Raw genomic sequence first — 18,250 nt, 5'->3', positions numbered from 1 at the left:
GTTACAGCAGAGCTCAGATGATGACGTGCTTTGTTACAGCAGAGCTGTGATGATGACGTGCTTTGTTACAGCAGAGCTCAGATGATGACGTGCTTTGTTACAGCAGAGCTGTGATGATGACGTGCTTTGTTACAGCAGAGCTGTGATGATGACGTGCTTTGTTACAGCAGAGCTCAGAGGATGACGTGCTTTGTTACAGCAGAGCTCAGATGATGACGTGCTTTGTTACAGCAGAGCTGTGATGATGACGTGCTTTGTTACAGCAGAGCTCAGATGATGACGTGCTTTGTTACAGCAGAGCTCAGATGATGACGTGCTTTGTTACAGCAGAGCTCAGATGATGACGTGCTTTGTTACAGCAGAGCTCAGATGATGACGTGCTTTGTTACAGCAGAGCTGTGATGATGACGTGCTTTGTTACAGCAGAGCTCAGATGATCACGTGCTTTGTTACAGCAGAGCTCAGATGATGACGTGCTTTGTTACAGCAGAGCTGTGATGATGACGTGCTTTGTTACAGCAGAGCTGTGATGATGACGTGCTTTGTTACAGCAGAGCTCAGAGGATGACGTGCTTTGTTACAGCAGAGCTCAGATGATGACGTGCTTTGTTACAGCAGAGCTCAGATGATGACGTGCTTTGTTACAGCAGAGCTGTGATGATGACGTGCTTTGTTACAGCAGAGCTGTGATGATGACGTGCTTTGTTACAGCAGAGCTGTGATGATGACGTGCTTTGTTACAGCAGAGCTGTGATGATGACGTGCTTTGTTACAGCAGAGCTGTGATGATGACGTGCTTTGTTACAGCAGAACTCAGATGATGACGTGCTGTGTTACAGCAGAGCTCAGATGATGACGTGCTTTGTTACAGCAGAGCTTAGATGATGACGTGCTTTGTTACAGCACGCGCACATGAACGTTTTAGAACATCAATGTTGTGCAGGTTGGAAAAACTGACTGGAGGGGGGCTTTAAACATCAAATTCAAGGACTTTCAAGGCCCAATTCTCTCAAATTCAAGAACCCAACATGGCATAGTTTGAGACATGGATGAAGGTTAATTACTGACACACTCAATTTCTATTCTTGCACAAAATCTATAAATTCAAGCACTTTCAATGTCAATTTATGTCTATTTTCAAAAATCTGTAAAAAATTCAAGCACTTTCAATGTCCATTTATGTCTATTTTCAAAAACTTCCAAGGCTTTGATTGTTTTCTCAAATTCACAAACATTCAAGGATTGAAAAAGGACCTGTGGGAACCCCGCACACACACACACACACACACACACACACACACACACACACACACACACACACACACACACACACACACACACACACACACACACACACACACACAGTGCCCGGTAAGGTCTAGCTTCAGCGGCTATTGCTGCTGATAAACTTGGCGGGCTAATTGCGAGTCAAAAGCTGTTAGCAGCTACGTGTATCAGTGGCCCTGTGGGGGTTTGCTGAGGAGGGAGCCACCAGATGCCGTCACATTACCGCTAATGCACTGTGGCACCTTCTATGGTGCCAGCAGATTGCCTGGGTGGAGCGGATACCATTGGGAAATGGGTGGGTACTGCCTGCGTTGGGTTGCATACTAGTCACACCCAATCTAGCTTGAAATACTGGCTGTACTGGGCTAAATAAAGTTGAGGACACCTAGTGGCCAGGATGAAGATGGGTTGCTAGAGGCGTAGTCTCAGTAACCAGCCGTAGATAGATATCTACATCTGTTGTACAAGTCTTGAAAAGTGGTTAAGACCAAAACAAAATGTGTGACAGACATATGAATTGACCAACCACGGACCTCCTTATTTGCGTGACACAACTTGTGGGTGGCAGAGGGCGGTCCATTTTGAACGATGCACCAATGCACGCAGAGAGCTGGACTTCAGCCATGATACTACTGGAGCCACAGGATTTCCTCTGGCAAAACCCGGAAATGCTGACTTGTGATTCAGACCCTCCATCGCTGGAAGCGTGCTGACGTAAAACGTTGGGTCTGACCACGTGATACTACTAGAGGTGTTACTGGACAGGATTATGGTTTTGAATGGGGGCATATTCACTAGTTATTTGGGTGCATTACTAAATAAATACAAAGACAGATGACAAGAAATTATATGAAATTGTGATGGAAGCATCTTTCTGGTTATTAAAGGAAGGCTTTGCCGATTTTCAACCCGCTTTGTATCATTATTATCTCAGTAATACTAGTGGACCCGTAAGAGTTGGACCCTGCCGTGGGAGTTGGGACCCACCCAGTCTAAATCCCAGTTTGTCTCCACCCCCGCCAGCTGGTATATGTCGTTAACGCTTGATGCGATTCTCCATGGATATGCGCATACAGAAAAAAACAAAAAAAACAATCTGTAGTTCGAATGGTAGGTAGGTACAGTAGGTACAGTTGATACTTTATTGATCCCGAAGGAAATTCAAGTAGCAGCAGCTTACACACAGTTAATAAAAAAACACACAGTAGACAAATTAAAATACACCTAGTAAAACATTTATAAAAAATGCATAAATAGAAATACCAGACCTAGGTGGATTGTTGTGCAAGAGCCAAAACATAAAGTGACTGAGTGCATAGTAAAAACTAAAACATAGTAACAAACAAGGCTAAAGGGACAAAGAGCACTCTCAGCCCTCGTGCAGAACATAATTATGTTCACTTCCGTCTCAGAATGACGTGTTTTGTGTCAAACTGCAGAGCTCTCGGCGCAGGAAAACATGAAGACAAGGTAAACCAACCCAACCATCCAAACCATCCAATATTACCGACATTGTAATGAATCGGCAAAGCCTTCCTTTACAATAATTGTTAGCGAACAATGGCACAATAATCGCTCATCAAGTGATACAGTAGGAGCAGAAAAGGGCCAGGAATCCTTTTTCTGTCTCTCTGTATAAAGGAAAATAGCAGTCATGAAAAGTCAGATAACACAACCAAAGACAGGCTAAAACCCATAGAAGACAAGTTCTATTCTCCAGTGTTTCCCCTCAGATGGAGTTGTAGCAACGGTGGTGAAGCATGCACACTTGGCGCCCATGGGATCTTATTTTAATTTTTTTGCACATCCCTGCCTATAGCCCTGTCCTGTCTAGTAGGAGATATAGTCAATAAAATTATATTCGCCAATATGGATGTAATGTTATGAAATGTCACAGTATGGTATGGTATCTACCAAAATATTACGGTATTTTCACATTATCCCCCTTCCACCCCCCCTTTAACTAAACATACTATGGACCATCGGGGGGAAAAAACAAATTTTGCTTTGAAGAAAATAATTGCTTTAATATTTTTCTTAAAAAAATATTTTCTTCATTGATTACCATGAACGGCTTTTAAAAATAACAGTCCAGTGGTTAATTTCTCAATGTGGAGACAAAATAACACAATTTAGCTCTTTATTTTTTGAGGGGGCATTTTAAGCATCTTTTAATATTGGAGGGGACATGTCCCCCATGTCTAGCATGGTTTTTACACCTATGGATTGTGCTGATATTATCAGGTAAGCACAACATTTCTTGTTTATATGCGTTACTCACAGGTGTGTGAATTGACCTGGATATGAAGCATCTGTCGCGCAAAATAATATAATGTGAGTTTCTAAAGGGAAAAAAATATGAAGAAAAATCTAAACAAAGAAAATAAAAAATACAGTGTAATTCAGCAGCAGCGGCCATATTTAAGTACCCAGTCCACTGCTGAATGCAAACACTGTACTCAAACTTCAATACTTGACTACTACAATATTTGATAGATGGAGAACATCTCTGTAAAGCTTTTTCGATAACAATTGTCTGGACAAACAGAAACCAGTTCAGACTAGCTTCTTATATCTGTAAGAAGAGGAGAGAGAACTGCTTTCACAGCAAGAAAACGCATTGGTTCCCATGAGACACAGAGTGCGGGTATATCATATTAAAGAAATATACTTTAATGTAGATTTAATAATCTATCATTTCTACCACAGAAACACTAATGCAGCAATCCATAATTAATAATTCACTTTTCCATAAATAAATCAGTAATCTAACTGAATGAATTAAACTGGAATAAGGTCCTGCGACCAGAAATACAATGAGAAATTAACATCAGGCAATCCAATATCCCAGTTTTATGTTTTGCAAATTACTTCCGAGGGTCTTCTGTGGCTTCGGTACAGGGTTAAGTCAAAAAGTTTCCAGTTGGGTGGACATTATGTGGAAATAGGTGATATGTGGGGAAACCTTATGCATGGCAAAGACCTGATTAGAACCTCAGAAATGGATGCAGAATATGTTTTGTAATATTCATTTAGATGATATGAGGTATTGGGTTTGCCTGAAAGTTTAAAATGCCCCTCCCCCCCTTTTTTTAAGAAATCATACCTTTCCCAATTCCACAAACATCCATCTGTGGGCTATGGCACACTCCCATCCTCTCACTTCTGACAAGTGTAGCAAAGCATAGACTAGAGTCATCTATTGTATAGAGTAGAGGAGAATGAGTGAGTCCCACACTCACACTCAGCAAAGCATAAATCTAGTGCCAAGAAATTCACTGAGTCGCTGTGAGTTGTTCCGTAAACACATTCCTTACAAGAAACTGCAGTTAACCAGGAACATTTTTATTCAATTTGTTTGCAAAATGCCACACCATTCTGCCCAATGGTGTTTCAATTGAGGTATGATCCAGGGATTACACGCTGCCTGCCTGAAAGCTGTCCTATAGGGTCATTGGGAATGTGTCTTCTAGCCGTTATGAAGCCCCTCTTCACATGTGATGAATGTGTTGTTAAGCTGGTTTCAAGAGAAGTGCAACCAATGGGTTCATTTAGCTCCGTTAAGTAAATGAGCCAACCCCCATTAGCATTAGCCTGTTGTTGTTCAAATGAATTATGTTGAGTGTGAAAATGATCAGTGGTTTTGGAAAGCTGCTACTTTTGAGCCTTTTGGAAACAATGTGGGTTGTTTAAGCAATAGCCGTGGTTTATGGTCATTATACCCCACCTAAGGGTTGTGCGAAGCACCTTAAAAATACTTACAATTGTAGGGGGTCCCTACTCTTTTTCTCAACCAAGGGGTCCTTGGGCTGAAAAAGGTTGAAGACCCCTGTCCTAAATATTATCTTTGATGCCTGTACTACTGTACAGTATGTAACAAAAATTTGAAATTGGGCATGGGATAGGGTGACAAGGTATCCCGCTTTGTGCGGGACTGCACAGCATTTTTATCCCTTGTCCAGTGTTCCACATATTGAGACTATGTCCTGCATTTTGATTGGCTCTAGTTTTCAAAAGTCTGGCTTTTATCCAATGTCTGTGAAGAAAGCAGGAAGGCTGTCATCACAAGGCTGTGTTTGATGTCAATCAAACTGTGGCACACATGGGGTCAAGTGCAGGTGAACCTGTCACGTCTTTGCTGCCTGCAGCTATGCCCAATGGGGAAAATTGCGAGATGATCCTCCTCAGAGTTATTTTTCTGCTTCACACGGGGGGAATACGACGTGAAGTGACACAGTACCTGCACTGTGTTCTTGTGAAACTCAGAGTCTCACAAGAAACGTGTGGCTCAAAAAGAGATGTGCCGATCTACAGATGCATTCCTACTGAAACCCAAAGATGATTGCCAGACAGATAAGATAACAGCAGCTGAAACAGTGTGGGAGGGGGGGTGGGTGGGCTTGGGGGGGGGTGAAAATCAGCAAATAATACAAAAAATAATAGTAAAGGTCTGAATAACTTTAATATCTGTTGTTGGAGAAAATATAGGCAAGGTCAGATATAGGGTGACAGTAGACAGACATATACAAAGTTTAGACTACCTCTCAGCATTGGTAACGTGTCCCACACAAACACTTACTTTTTGTGCCACATTTGGTTTGTTGTGATCTGGTCACCCCTAGCATGGGATGCAGCGCTCCTGACACAAGGCTTTATCTCTGACTTCACATGAGGTGTGACTCACACACCACCTGGGGAGAGGAGCATTCTAACTTCTTGTGCCCTGCATCCCCGGCTGGTAACATCGTCCACTCTGAGCAAAGTCCAGGCAGAGGTGCTTTAATAACTATCTCACACACAGGCACACAGACATGATTGTCTTATCTGCCACATGCTCTTGACATACACTGCGGCCCATTTATTTCTGAGGGCGAGAGAAGAAACAAGTAAATAAATAAATAAAAGCCCCGCTGAAGACAAATGAAAGCAGCGTCACCTTTTCTCCCTCTAAAGCTGGGAACAAATGATGACAGTAGTGGGCTGGTGGCACATATCCAAATGAAAAAGAACGCCAGGGTGAAAATACAGCTTTATTCAGGGGAGAGGCTTTCGAAAAATAATCTGACTTCAAATACTGCTCGAGTTCCAGTCTCAAGCAGCAGGCCAAGCAGATGACGGGACACAGTGTTCAAAATAATTTTGCTTTATTTTTGCCCGAGTGCCGACCCGCTGTCTGTGGTGCTCATGGAAAAAGGGGAGAAAAAATACAAGCTTGAAGCTAAAACAAGACAAATCTGATTAGAATAGATCTGCACGAGTGCCGGTATGTGAATAATGCGCTGGGTAAAGATCAGTAATTGGAGTGCTCGACCTTTGTCGGGCCCACTGTGAATCTTTTGCGTCTGCATTCTGGGGGACGCTTTATTGAACTGTCATGACTCGTGTATTTCCCAGACTTGAAGGCCTCAACTTGAATGAGCTGGAAACCTCAGTGGCAGGGGCGCTGAAGCAAGTCCACTCAATATGGCTCACATGGCCCAACGCCTTGTCTTTAATGGCAGATAGAAAGTGATGAATGATGTGCTGGGGGCTCGGCATCCCATAGCAACACCTGTACCTTTCTATTGATAGTACAGTGCAATAAGCCATGAGTGAAATACCCCCCACCCAAATAAACAAGAAATGAAAAAGATGTGATGTGAAAAATTTAACCATCAGACCCTTAATCATTCACTTAAATAAACATGCATATCAAATATACTTTCATAAGCACATATCTCCTTAAAGGAGAATTAAAAAAAAAAATACAACCTGGGGCCGGTTGCACAAAACACCTTGAGATTTTCCTTAAAGTCTGAGTTAAGATTCCCATAAAATAAAATTGGTTGCACAAAACACCCGTAACTCTTCACCTTAAGGTTTCGTTAAGCTGTGTTCACACTGAGATATTTATTTCTCTCCCTGTCGCTCGATTCAACCCTTTGGAACCGCTCTGTTTAAATCGCTCCGCAAACCGAGAGCGCACTCCGCCCTCGGGCCGAGGTGCTCATGCTCAGACCTCGGAGAGAGGGAGAGACTATTTGTGCACAATTGGCAGCACTAGGGCATTCACGACTAGTGAATTTTACTAGCTTCGGCTTTTTTTTTTTTTTTTTTTTTATCTTTAAGAAAGAACATGAGGTATTTACACGACATACATGGACTATCATATCCCATATCCCATATCCCCCACAAAGAACATCAAAAGACGACAAAACAAAGCAAGAAAACTGCATAAGATACACAATAATCCAAGAACAAACAAGACTATTGGACAAACAACCAAACAAAAACAATGCATTCAGCTCCTATCCTGATAAGCCTAATGACACTGGGGTAAAAAGTTCTTAAAGTCAAACTCTGTATGTGGTTGCCATATTTTGGGGATGTCTAAGAATCTGCCTTTGCTCTTGTAGTAAATGTTATCCAACGTATGGTAGCTTGAGAGTTCATTCCAACAGTGAACTACAGCTGGGGGATTGGATGCTTTCTAATTTAAAGCTATGCATTTCCTAGCTGCCAACAGGGCAAGATCTATGTACCGTAATTTCCGCACTATAAGCCGCACCGGAGTATAAGCCGCAGCAGCAAAATTGCCTGTTTGTTACATATATAAGCCGCACCGGACTATAAGCTGCAGGTGTTTTAATGTTTTTTTTTTTTTTTTTTTTAATTGTGTTTTAATGTTTAATTACCATATGTAAGGGTTCATGCACAGAGGGGATTGTCGGGAAAGAGATGGCTGTTTGAGGAAGCTCCCATTTATTAACATTTCAACAAAACAACATAACACAACACCACCTGTGTTTTTTTTTACAGTGCACACAGTGTCCGCGGTGTGGTGAAAAGAGGGCAAGAGAGGAAATTAAAACAGAAGTGGATTTATAGTTAGAAAGAGTGCTAAAAAAGAGAGAATTCCGTTTTTTTTTCCGAAAAAATCCATAGATAAGCCGCACCGTTATATAAGCCGCAGGGCCAAAAAACGGGGAAAAAGCCGCGGCTTATAGTCCGAAATTTACGGTATTTACTTTGAATGCATTGTTTTTGTTTGGTTGTTTGTCCAATAGTCTTGTTTGTTCTTGGATTATTGTGTATCTTATGCAGTTTTCTTGTTTTGTTTTGTTGTGTTTTGATGTTCTTTGTGGGGGATATGGGATATGGGATATGATAGTCCATGTATGTCGTGTAAATACCTCATGTTCTTTCTTAAAGATTAAAAAAAACGACTAGTCGACTACTAAGCACAGTGTCGACTAGTGGTTTTACTAGTCGACTAGTCTGTGAATGCCCTAGGCAGCACCTGTGTCGGCCCGCTGATAGATGTGGGTGGGGTGCAGCGAGCTTGAGAGAGAGATCTTCACTGTCAAGAAACAAGCAGCACACAGCTCTAACGTTAGACAGGATGAAAACGCAAACAACACAACTGTGAAGAATGAATAAATACTCTGGGGTTACGGCAGCCAATCAGCGTTGAGCGGCGAGCGACTGTTGCCAGCGAAATTTCGCTTGAGTTGGGATATTTCATCTTGGGCGACGAGCGAATTTTCGCCCTGTCGCTCTGTCTCTGTCGCTCGGACGCCCAGCGATTTTTCTCCCGGGCGAATATACGCTCAATTGCTCGTTTGCATTGACTTTGTATGTAAACTCGATGCCAGCGAAAAACTTTAATAGGTCGGTGTGAACGCACCTTTAAAATATTTAACTTTAAGGAGAAGAGTTAACAACCGATTTTATTTTATGGGAACCTTAACTCGGACTTTATGGAAAATCTTAACTCAAGGAGTCTTGTGCAACCGGCCCCTGGATTTATGTTTTACAAGTCACCCTGAACAGAATTTTCTGAAAATAAACGCGCAACGGCCTGGAACAGAAACCGTATAGGAACACCTGCAAAGCGTCCATGTATGTCCTGTAAATAGCTTATTTTCTACCACGCAGCAGGTGGAGGTGTGGAGAGAGAAAAAAAGGGAAATCATCGAAGACAATTACCCAGCCATCAAAAATCAAGAAAGAAAAGTAAAGAAAAAAGTAAAAGAGTTGTAGTAAATGAATGTCTAAGAATTCAGATTATAGCATGAATGTTTTTGTTTAGCGTATAACAAATCAATCTTGCATGTGGAGGAAGACAAACAGGTTTTCAATTCCAAATGCTGTTTTACCAACAAGGACTTCTGCTCTGATACACACTGAATGTACAAAACCCACTGATGTGAATCCAGGTAAAAGCTGCAGTCCCTTATTAAGTTCCCTAAATCTACACCAAACACAAAGGAGTGGATGAGCCAGAGAAGGATGTTCAAGTTTTCAGACTGTTGAAATATAAAGTGCTCAAAGGCGGCTGCAACTGAATATCAGGAAGGTGCCCCTAATATTTTGTAGATAATTCATTCTGAATATACATACTGGCTGACACATATTTAGCTCATAGGCTTCTGCTCAGAGGTCGCTGCCCGTCACCCCGACACTGTCACTTTCAATATGATCAACAGTGCAAAAGAGCTCTGCCACACTTTACTGTATTGCCTATATAATTATGCAATTTGCCTATAATGTAATCTATTCTGATTGTAATTGCCTGGAGAAAATAATAATGTGTAATCACACCCCTAATGTGCTCTGAAAGTTGTTGTGATCGCGCTTTAATATATTTAATCAACAAATAGGAGTTGGTATTGTACTCAGGCTCGTGATGCTGCCCCGTGGGCCTACACGCTGTTTGTTCTGCATCCCGGGACACTGGTGTTGTGCCTCTGCCTGTAGCCACCTCACTCGGCTATGCGAGAGAGCCGGCGATGCGTGGGCTCCGTGTTACATGGGGTGGGCCTCATAGACCGTACCATATAAACAATATGGACAGAGTCACCGTGACGTCACCCACTGGTTTTTGGACTCCCGTTTTGAAGCCTAGTGTGGCTGTTGCCATCTTGGGATTCTTGTGCAGCTCATGTGAGACAGCATGAGATCAGGGGGTTTCCCAGAGCCGCAGCTCTGCCTGCTATTGGTCCGTGATCTGCAAGCTGCGCGATCACTGGACAGGCCACCTGTCATCAATCATGTCCAAAGCAGTGTTTTCTATCGTCTATTTTACTCTAAATGGGTGAGTTATATAAAAATGCACCCCCTGTACAGTTGTGAAATTAGCTATATAGACCAAAACAGTGTTTTGAACGAGGCTGTTAACATGGTTAATCCTGTTATAATTTTAACATGGTGTGAACGGGAAACGACTCCCTTTTGGAGCCAGCCTCAAGTGGCCATTCGAGGAACTACAGCTTTCAGTATCATCACTTCCGTGGCTTCCTCTGCCCAAGCCTGAGCTTGCCACCTGGCAGACCTCCGAGGTGTGTCTCTGCCACAGCCTGAGAGGAGGAGGCGTGGTGTTTCAAATAGTGTGTCAGAGAGCTTTTACTGCTCCTTCAGAGCCCTATTGATTTACCGTAGACGTAGCATTTGAGTACGGACATCCATTGTGGCACGAGGCAAAGAATTGAATCAAGAGCACATATGGGCCAGCGCCTAATGATGTTTCTATGCTTTCATGATGTTTGGACTGGGGAGCCGGGACACTCTACAGTATTAGGGGAAGAGCAGAGGGATTCCATTTTCTAAATTGACATCTTATCCCAGACACGGAGGTTGAGGAAATCAGTTTTACTGTACCTTAACAATGTCTTCATTGGAGGACTTGCACTGCACAAAGGCGGAGACGTCAGTGACCGCTCCGTTCATCTCTATGGAGACCATCTTGACAGGGATGGCCACGGTGCGCCCGGTCAGAATGGCCGTGTTGATGATCTCGGTATCCTATGGAGAGAAAAGGAAGCGTACTATTCATTAAATGGTATGAGGGAGAGAGCGCCAGGCATAGTATTTCACCATCATTACTGAGAACCGCGTTCAAAACCATTTCCGTCAGGGGTCCACAGCCTCTTAGGTGGTGCTCAGTGGTAGACCAGATCTAATTTTACTAAGTCATCCTTTCAATGGGTTTCATCAACTGAGATATTAATTTCAAGCACACTATTGCATCAAGTTAGCTGTTAAAGTTTCCAATGAGCGATTGGACGTTAATGGAAATGAGTATAAAAGGGAACAAATTGCAGAAAGGTAACAATGACACTCAATCATCCTGCAGGACACAGAGTTTGATGGCTTTTCCCCCCATCCAGCTCTATTTTGCCCTGACATCCAGCTTAAATCCTAGGCTACAGAAAACGCCTGACATCTACCAATGTACAGAATCTGAAGCAACGATCCCTTGTGTTATTTTACAGTGAGCATTTACTCTATGGAAAGGGGGCATGGGTATACAACAGGTATATCATCAGGAGTCTATGGAAAGGGGGCATGGGTATACAACAGGTATATCATCAGGAGTTGGACCAGGGCCGGTTCCAGAGCAAGATGACTAGGGATGCATCCTAGATAGGAAGGGGTGCACATGCACGGGCCGCCCGAAAAATTTGACATGTTATTTTACTAAAAATAATGCATTTTACCATAATTTTAAGTAGAATGATACCAGCCAAGCAAGAATATTTCAAGTGTTTAAAGTGCTTTACTGAAATATTTGGACCATATAATGATAATACAATTATCTCAACCTTAAAAGGTTACATATAGGTGCCAAAAAGCCATAAATTCACATCAAAGAAGAAAGAAAAACAACAATTATAATTCAAGTTTAAACAGTAAGTGTGCAGCTGCAGCATTTATAAAAAAATAAAAAAATAAATGAGCATGCAGACAATTAAAACAAGGGTGCAATGCGTGCTTTTGCACCCCTGTAAAACCGGGCCTGAGTCGGACACGTACAAAGACGTTTTGTTGAATTAGGCCAAAACACCTCCAGAAAACACAACAGCAAGTTCTGCCATTACCATGATGTCGGTATGCAGAGAAATGCAAACTGCAAAAAAAAAGAAAAAGAAAAAAAGAAACATTAAAAACATTACCTAAAAAAATATTTTTTCTTCTTTTTTCATGTCACGCTTTCATATGTTTGAAAATTCTGTTTCAGCCATGTGAACTGGAGAAAATATTTGTTTGGTTCATTATGTTGTATGTATGGTTTTAATTAGGCCTACTAAAGATGAAGCATTAACAGCAAGAGGATTTTAAACTGAAATAAGGCATACAAGGACTGAAAGAAAACACTTTTCACCTCTGATAAGACGCACCCTGCATCAAAACGTTAGTTCAATAAAAAAGTTTCTATACACTTGATCCGTGTGCTACAGTATTTCTGAATTTTATCCAAAGCCTCTCCTCCAAGATTGCCCTCTCCTGAGAGCACCGGACCAGCTTGCTGGGCTGCTGAGGTCGCAGCATGCCTAACTTCATCCTGCACTTTTCCCCTTTCTTTAAAAATGGGTCTCTGTTACCTAAAGGCGACTACTGTATATCAGCATAATTATCTAATAGGGACAATTATGTTATTATTATTATTATAATTATGCTCAGTGTTTGCGGCATGCAGTTGGTTGAGCATGCCTGGGGGACTGACTGTGACTCTTCTTGCAAAGAAATTCACATCTGATATATAATAATCAGTTGACCACCTGAATGGCCACGTCAAACATCACAGTATGATACAATACATCCAACTAATGCAGGGCACAATATACTCTTCAAAGTGATGTACTCATAGATGTACTCAGAGTGATGTACTCATAGATGTACTCAGAGTGATGTACTCATAGATGTACTCAGAGTGATGTACTGATACATTTGGTGTACTCATACATTTGGTGCCGATTAGCACCAGCCGATCGGCACCAAATGTATGAGCATGAAATGAAAAACAGAGCACACCAGGCTGCCTACAGTACAAGAGCACACCAGGCTGCCTACAGTAAAAACAGAGCACACCAGGCTGCCTACAGTAAAAACAGAGCACACCAGGCTGCCTACAGTACAGGGGATCATAGGACTACATTTATTCTGATGTTTGCGTTAAAGTGAGTGAAGTTTGATATTGCGCCGCCACACTTCAATGGTGATGGCAAGAATAGCATGCACACACTTTATTAAAGTGAATTAGTGATGAATTACCCTCATGCATGAACCATACCGTTACATCAATAATTGCCTAATTTGACGCATGATCCATGATGATGAAGATACAGAAAAATAGAAATGCATGGTTGGAAAATTGTATATTGTCAATATTTTAGAGACTCCCCAAAATTTCAGAAATCATGTTTTCAGGAGAGCTCATGTCTTATTAAAGGGAGCCAAGCGCCACCTGTATTTCGCACCTTGGTTGACACTACGGAGTATCTATATAAAAGGGATCAAATTGTGATAAAAAAGGAACACTATGACACAATATGTCATATGATATAAATAAGCCTTGAATTCAGATAAACTATAGCCATAAACAAGGACAACATTGTCAGCCCATCTACATAACATCATTTTGACAGTACTGGGATGCAAATAGCCAATTAAAATACACACTGGGCCTTCTGCTGAAGTTTGAATAAATTCATTATTTTTTTGCAGAGCATGTAAGCTGCGAGAGGGTAACAAGTTCTCTCATTTGAGACGCGTACAGGGCCCAGGAGAGACACTGAGACCATGCAAAGCCCACTAAATCAAAAACTATCTGCCAGATCCTCATCTTAAAGTCTTAATAAGGGATGCAGCATTAAAAGTGTGCCTCAAGTCTTCCATGGATTCCTCCCCCAAACTGTTTATTCACAGTTGGAATATTATGGATTCAGGAGTGAGTATTGTGAAGAGGCACACACTCTATACAATACACACCCACCCTAATTGGAATGCTTGAGATTCACCCTATTTTCCAAAAGTGCAATTCTGGTGTTGGTATGGCTACTGGTGGGGAATCTTCTCCACTTCCTGGGCCCCCTTGTGGCTGTAAATGGAGGCTGACTCTATTGCCAACTCCTCTCTGCCAGCCATGCTGTTTTCTAAGGTAGAGGGGCCGGGGACTTTTGAGTTTTGTTGAGAAGTTTGAGTTTTGTTGTGAACGCACCAATTTCACTGTCAGGCAAAACCTACCATGCCTGGAGTGAGAAGGGACTGGTTTCCATCAGAGACCTATACATAGATGGTCATTTCACCACCTTTGATCTTCTGAAGAGGAAATTTGAGTTGCCCAACACACACTGGCTCAGTTACCTACAAGTCAGAAATTATGTTTGATCCAAGATTCATGACTTTGTAGTGCTCCCAGATGAGCATTTTTTTTAATGTTTCTGGCCTATCTTGACGAGGTCAGAGGCGACGGGTGACTCGCCCGGCTACGGACCCCTTGCGTGGGGTCCCACGCACAGCATCTCTTAGAAGCACATAAGCACCTTATGTGGCTGGTAGCACTACGTCATAACATTGAATGTCCTTAGTATATATATGCATTTTTTTCCTTTCTTTTCCTTTTTTTTCTCTGTGTCTGAGCCTATTTTTGTTTTCTTTCTTCGTGTGCCATTCTGAAAGATTTTAAAATGTAAAAGAAAAAGAAAAAGAAAGTGAAATCCAATAGTGTAGTAGTACAAGATGGCATTCAGTTTACTGACATTAACCTTACAGGAATTCTGGGTAATGAAGTCCTTCAAACGGTTCCCTCTCGCTGCTACTTGGAGCTTCCCACGTTGCCGCGAGCAGCTAAAGACACAATCTGGAATTCCTTTGGCTGTCTCGATTTCTTTCTTTTTCTTTCTTTCTTAACCTATCCTCTTATCACTTCAAATGCAGCTTTTCAGTGATATGTCTCATATGAGCATCAAAGAGCATCTTCAAAAAGGCTCCTTCCTCCTGTAGAATAATTCACATTTCATGAATCTTTTTTCTTCTTCTTTGTTTTTGGGGGGGGGGGGGGGGGGGGGGGGGTCTGTGTGAATCGGTGCACAGCATGCCAATTAGGTTATTTCAGAGCTATATATATAGAAGAGTTGTGACATCTCCATTCACTCCAATGGACCAGTTTTTACCTCACTAAAGTTCCCGGAAGTAAGGTTCTGGATTAAGCAGCGCTGTCGAGTCGCGGCAAAATGGACCGTTTGTGATGTAATTTGAAAGGGTCAGACGTTTAAAGAATCAAATTGTATATTATCAGCTTTATTTTATGCATTCATACGTAGTGTGAGCCCCCTTCCTGGCTATTCATTGGCTACATGAGTCATGCATTTTGGACCGCCGCTGGTGCCACTCTTTTACTAGATTATTAGGTTATTCTAAAAAAGACTCCTTATACTTATATAAATACTTAGATGCCATAATTGAAAATCTATTGCAATAAAGCAGTCGGTCTCAATCTTTGTTGGCTTCAGTACCCCCTTTCCATGATTTCTGAATCCAAGTACCCCCTTTACCCAACTACAACATTTTGCTTAGAAAACTGCAAAAGAAAACTATAGAATATGATACAATCAATGAATGATACCTTTTGAAGAATGTAGCATTACAAAATAAGAAATGGAATGAAATAGTTGCAATTAGTGCTTCCTGAGCAGATTTATTTATTTTCATGATTTGTTCTTCAATGTTTTTTTACATTTCCCCCTTTCTCTCAAGTGCCCCCTGTGGGTATGCATACCCCAGTTTGGGAACCACTGAAGAATGACACTAAATCAGTTCAACAAATGCCACAGTGTAATTCCTAATGACACTCCTAAAAGTGGTGGACAGGGATGCACAATGAGCATTTTTGTTTTTTACATTACCCCCTGTTCCTAAAACAAGAGCAATTTAGGGGAGGAAAGTACACACAGCATCTGTGGATAATTGACTGCACTCTGGGGCTCAATCCTAATTGAAACACATCATCCTTAAGCTCGTCTTCCTTCCTTGTTTTGGGCATCTGGTAAATATTACACTACACAAGGCACACTACATTATATTACACTACACAAGGCACACTACATTATATTACACTACACAAGGCACACTACATTATATTACACTACACAAGGCACACTACATTATATTACACTACACAAGGCACACTACATTATATTACACTACACAAGGCACACTACATTATATTACACTGCACAAGGCACACTACATTATATTACACTACACAAGGCACACTACATTATATTACACTACACAATGCACACTACATTATATTACACTACACAAGGCACAGACACTACATTATATTACACTACACAATGCACACTACATTATATTACACTACACAAGGCACACTACATTATATTACACTACACAAGGCACACTACATTATATTACACTACACAAGGCACACTACATTATATTACACTACACAAGGCACACTACATTATATTACACTACACAAGGCACACTACATTATATTACACTACAAAGGCACACTACATTATATTACACTACACAAGGCACAGCACTACATTATATTACACTACACAAGGCACACTACATTATATTACACTACACAAGGCACACTACATTATATTACACTACAAAGGCACACTACATTATGTAAGGGATAATGTATAGTGAGGCGGTGATTACGGGGGAAATAATGACCGACAGGTGCACGATTGAGCCCGACGTGCAGCGGAGGGCTTAATGATTCACCTGAAGGTCATTATTTCCCAGTAATCACCGGCTCACTATACATTATCCCGCTTAGAACACGGCCTACAACTAAATCATTCGATAATCTGACAAAAATAATAGATTTTTTAATAGCGTTTTCAACGACAAAGCGGTTTCATTCGTAATTGGCACACAAGACACCACAGCTGCAACTGGTTGGCCTAATTAGTAGTGTCTGCTGACAAAAGGCTCTTATCAACTGATTAATCCAGGTGTGGCAGAGCAGCAGTCGGTTGTCGAGAAATAATGACCGGTGAATCTTGTTGATTGACCAATCAGAATCGAGTATTCAAGAGATCCGTGTTCTATATTACACTACACAAGGCACACTACATTATATTACACTACACAAGGCACTGCAGCACAATTAAAAGTGTGCTGCTCTGGGAGCACTAATTATGCCTACCTGGACTTATCCTGGAACACAGCAAATTTCAGTCACGGCCGCACCTCGCTACCATTTAGCGCAATTAACATGTTCTGAATAAAGCGATAATAGTGGTTATTTGATATACTATTTGTAACATACTAGACTAAATATGTTTACTACAAAGTACAGCAGTCCACATGAGTCAAAGTGAATATGTCTACAATGCTCACCAGCTTTTTGGGGGTGTATGAGCTGGGCTCCCAACATCACAAACTACTGTGACAAGGCACAACATTTCAAATATTCTTGCCATATATCTACAGTACTTTACTCATCTAATGTCACTAATACATTTGTGGAAAGAAGCGTAGACAAAGATAAGCCAGAATATCTTGACAAAACACTGTCTTGCATATGAAATTTACATTTCAAGAATTGAGTGCGTACTACTATTATTACTTACATAATGTTAAATAGTTTTGAAATTATTTAAATGACTACACATTGCCATTGATTGATAAATTCTGCTGCCGTTCACTTTTGATCTAAGAAATCAAATGTGTGTATATCATCAGCAGTTTCATCAGAAGGCCCTGCCTATTTGTAAAGCACTTCATGGGTCAGTGTGATTGTATTATTTTCCATTCTTTTTAGCTGGGGTCATAGTGGATGCTACACAAGATAAATTCTATAACACAACATTAATTGACATATATAATGAGAAAACTGTTGGGTAAATAATACAGATGATCACACTTGTACTCCTGCACACAGCTGCTGTGTATATTGATATGATCTGGAAGCCTTATTTGGCAGTTTTACTCTCAAAATGTGATTTGTTACGGATTCCTGATTGCCTGCTTAAAATCGCAATCAGTAATATCCCTCAATCCACTGGAACCCAGTAGTGTAATCTGATCACTTTTGGATAGTTCTGGATTGAGTACAAAATCCATGTAATATGCAGTAAACCCAAAAATGTATTCCAATTTATATAATGACAAAGTTGTCATGATCATGATAATTCTTAGCTATTATTCCAAGATG

The 18,250-nt window shown here is 41.2% G+C and overlaps 1 protein-coding gene across 1 annotated transcript in view; it reads right to left on the bottom strand.

The window, feature by feature from the left end:
- tmem132e (transmembrane protein 132E) overlaps positions 1 to 18,250 on the bottom strand; it is a gene marked incomplete at both ends in the record, with an annotated part of 750,910 nt that overhangs the window by 63,501 nt on the left and 669,159 nt on the right. The window contains one exon of the mRNA XM_083638875.1: positions 10,927 to 11,070. Coding sequence (XP_083495001.1) covers positions 10,927 to 11,070 — 144 coding nt within the window. The remainder of the gene's footprint in view (positions 1 to 10,926; positions 11,071 to 18,250) is intronic.

The sequence above is a fragment of the Poromitra crassiceps genome, assembly GCF_964638095.1.
Source record: "Poromitra crassiceps genome assembly, chromosome: 1".
Lineage (NCBI taxonomy): Eukaryota > Metazoa > Chordata > Actinopteri > Beryciformes > Melamphaidae > Poromitra > Poromitra crassiceps.
Note: the sequence above shows the minus strand (reverse complement) of the source record. Positions and strands in the feature narration are given on the sequence as shown.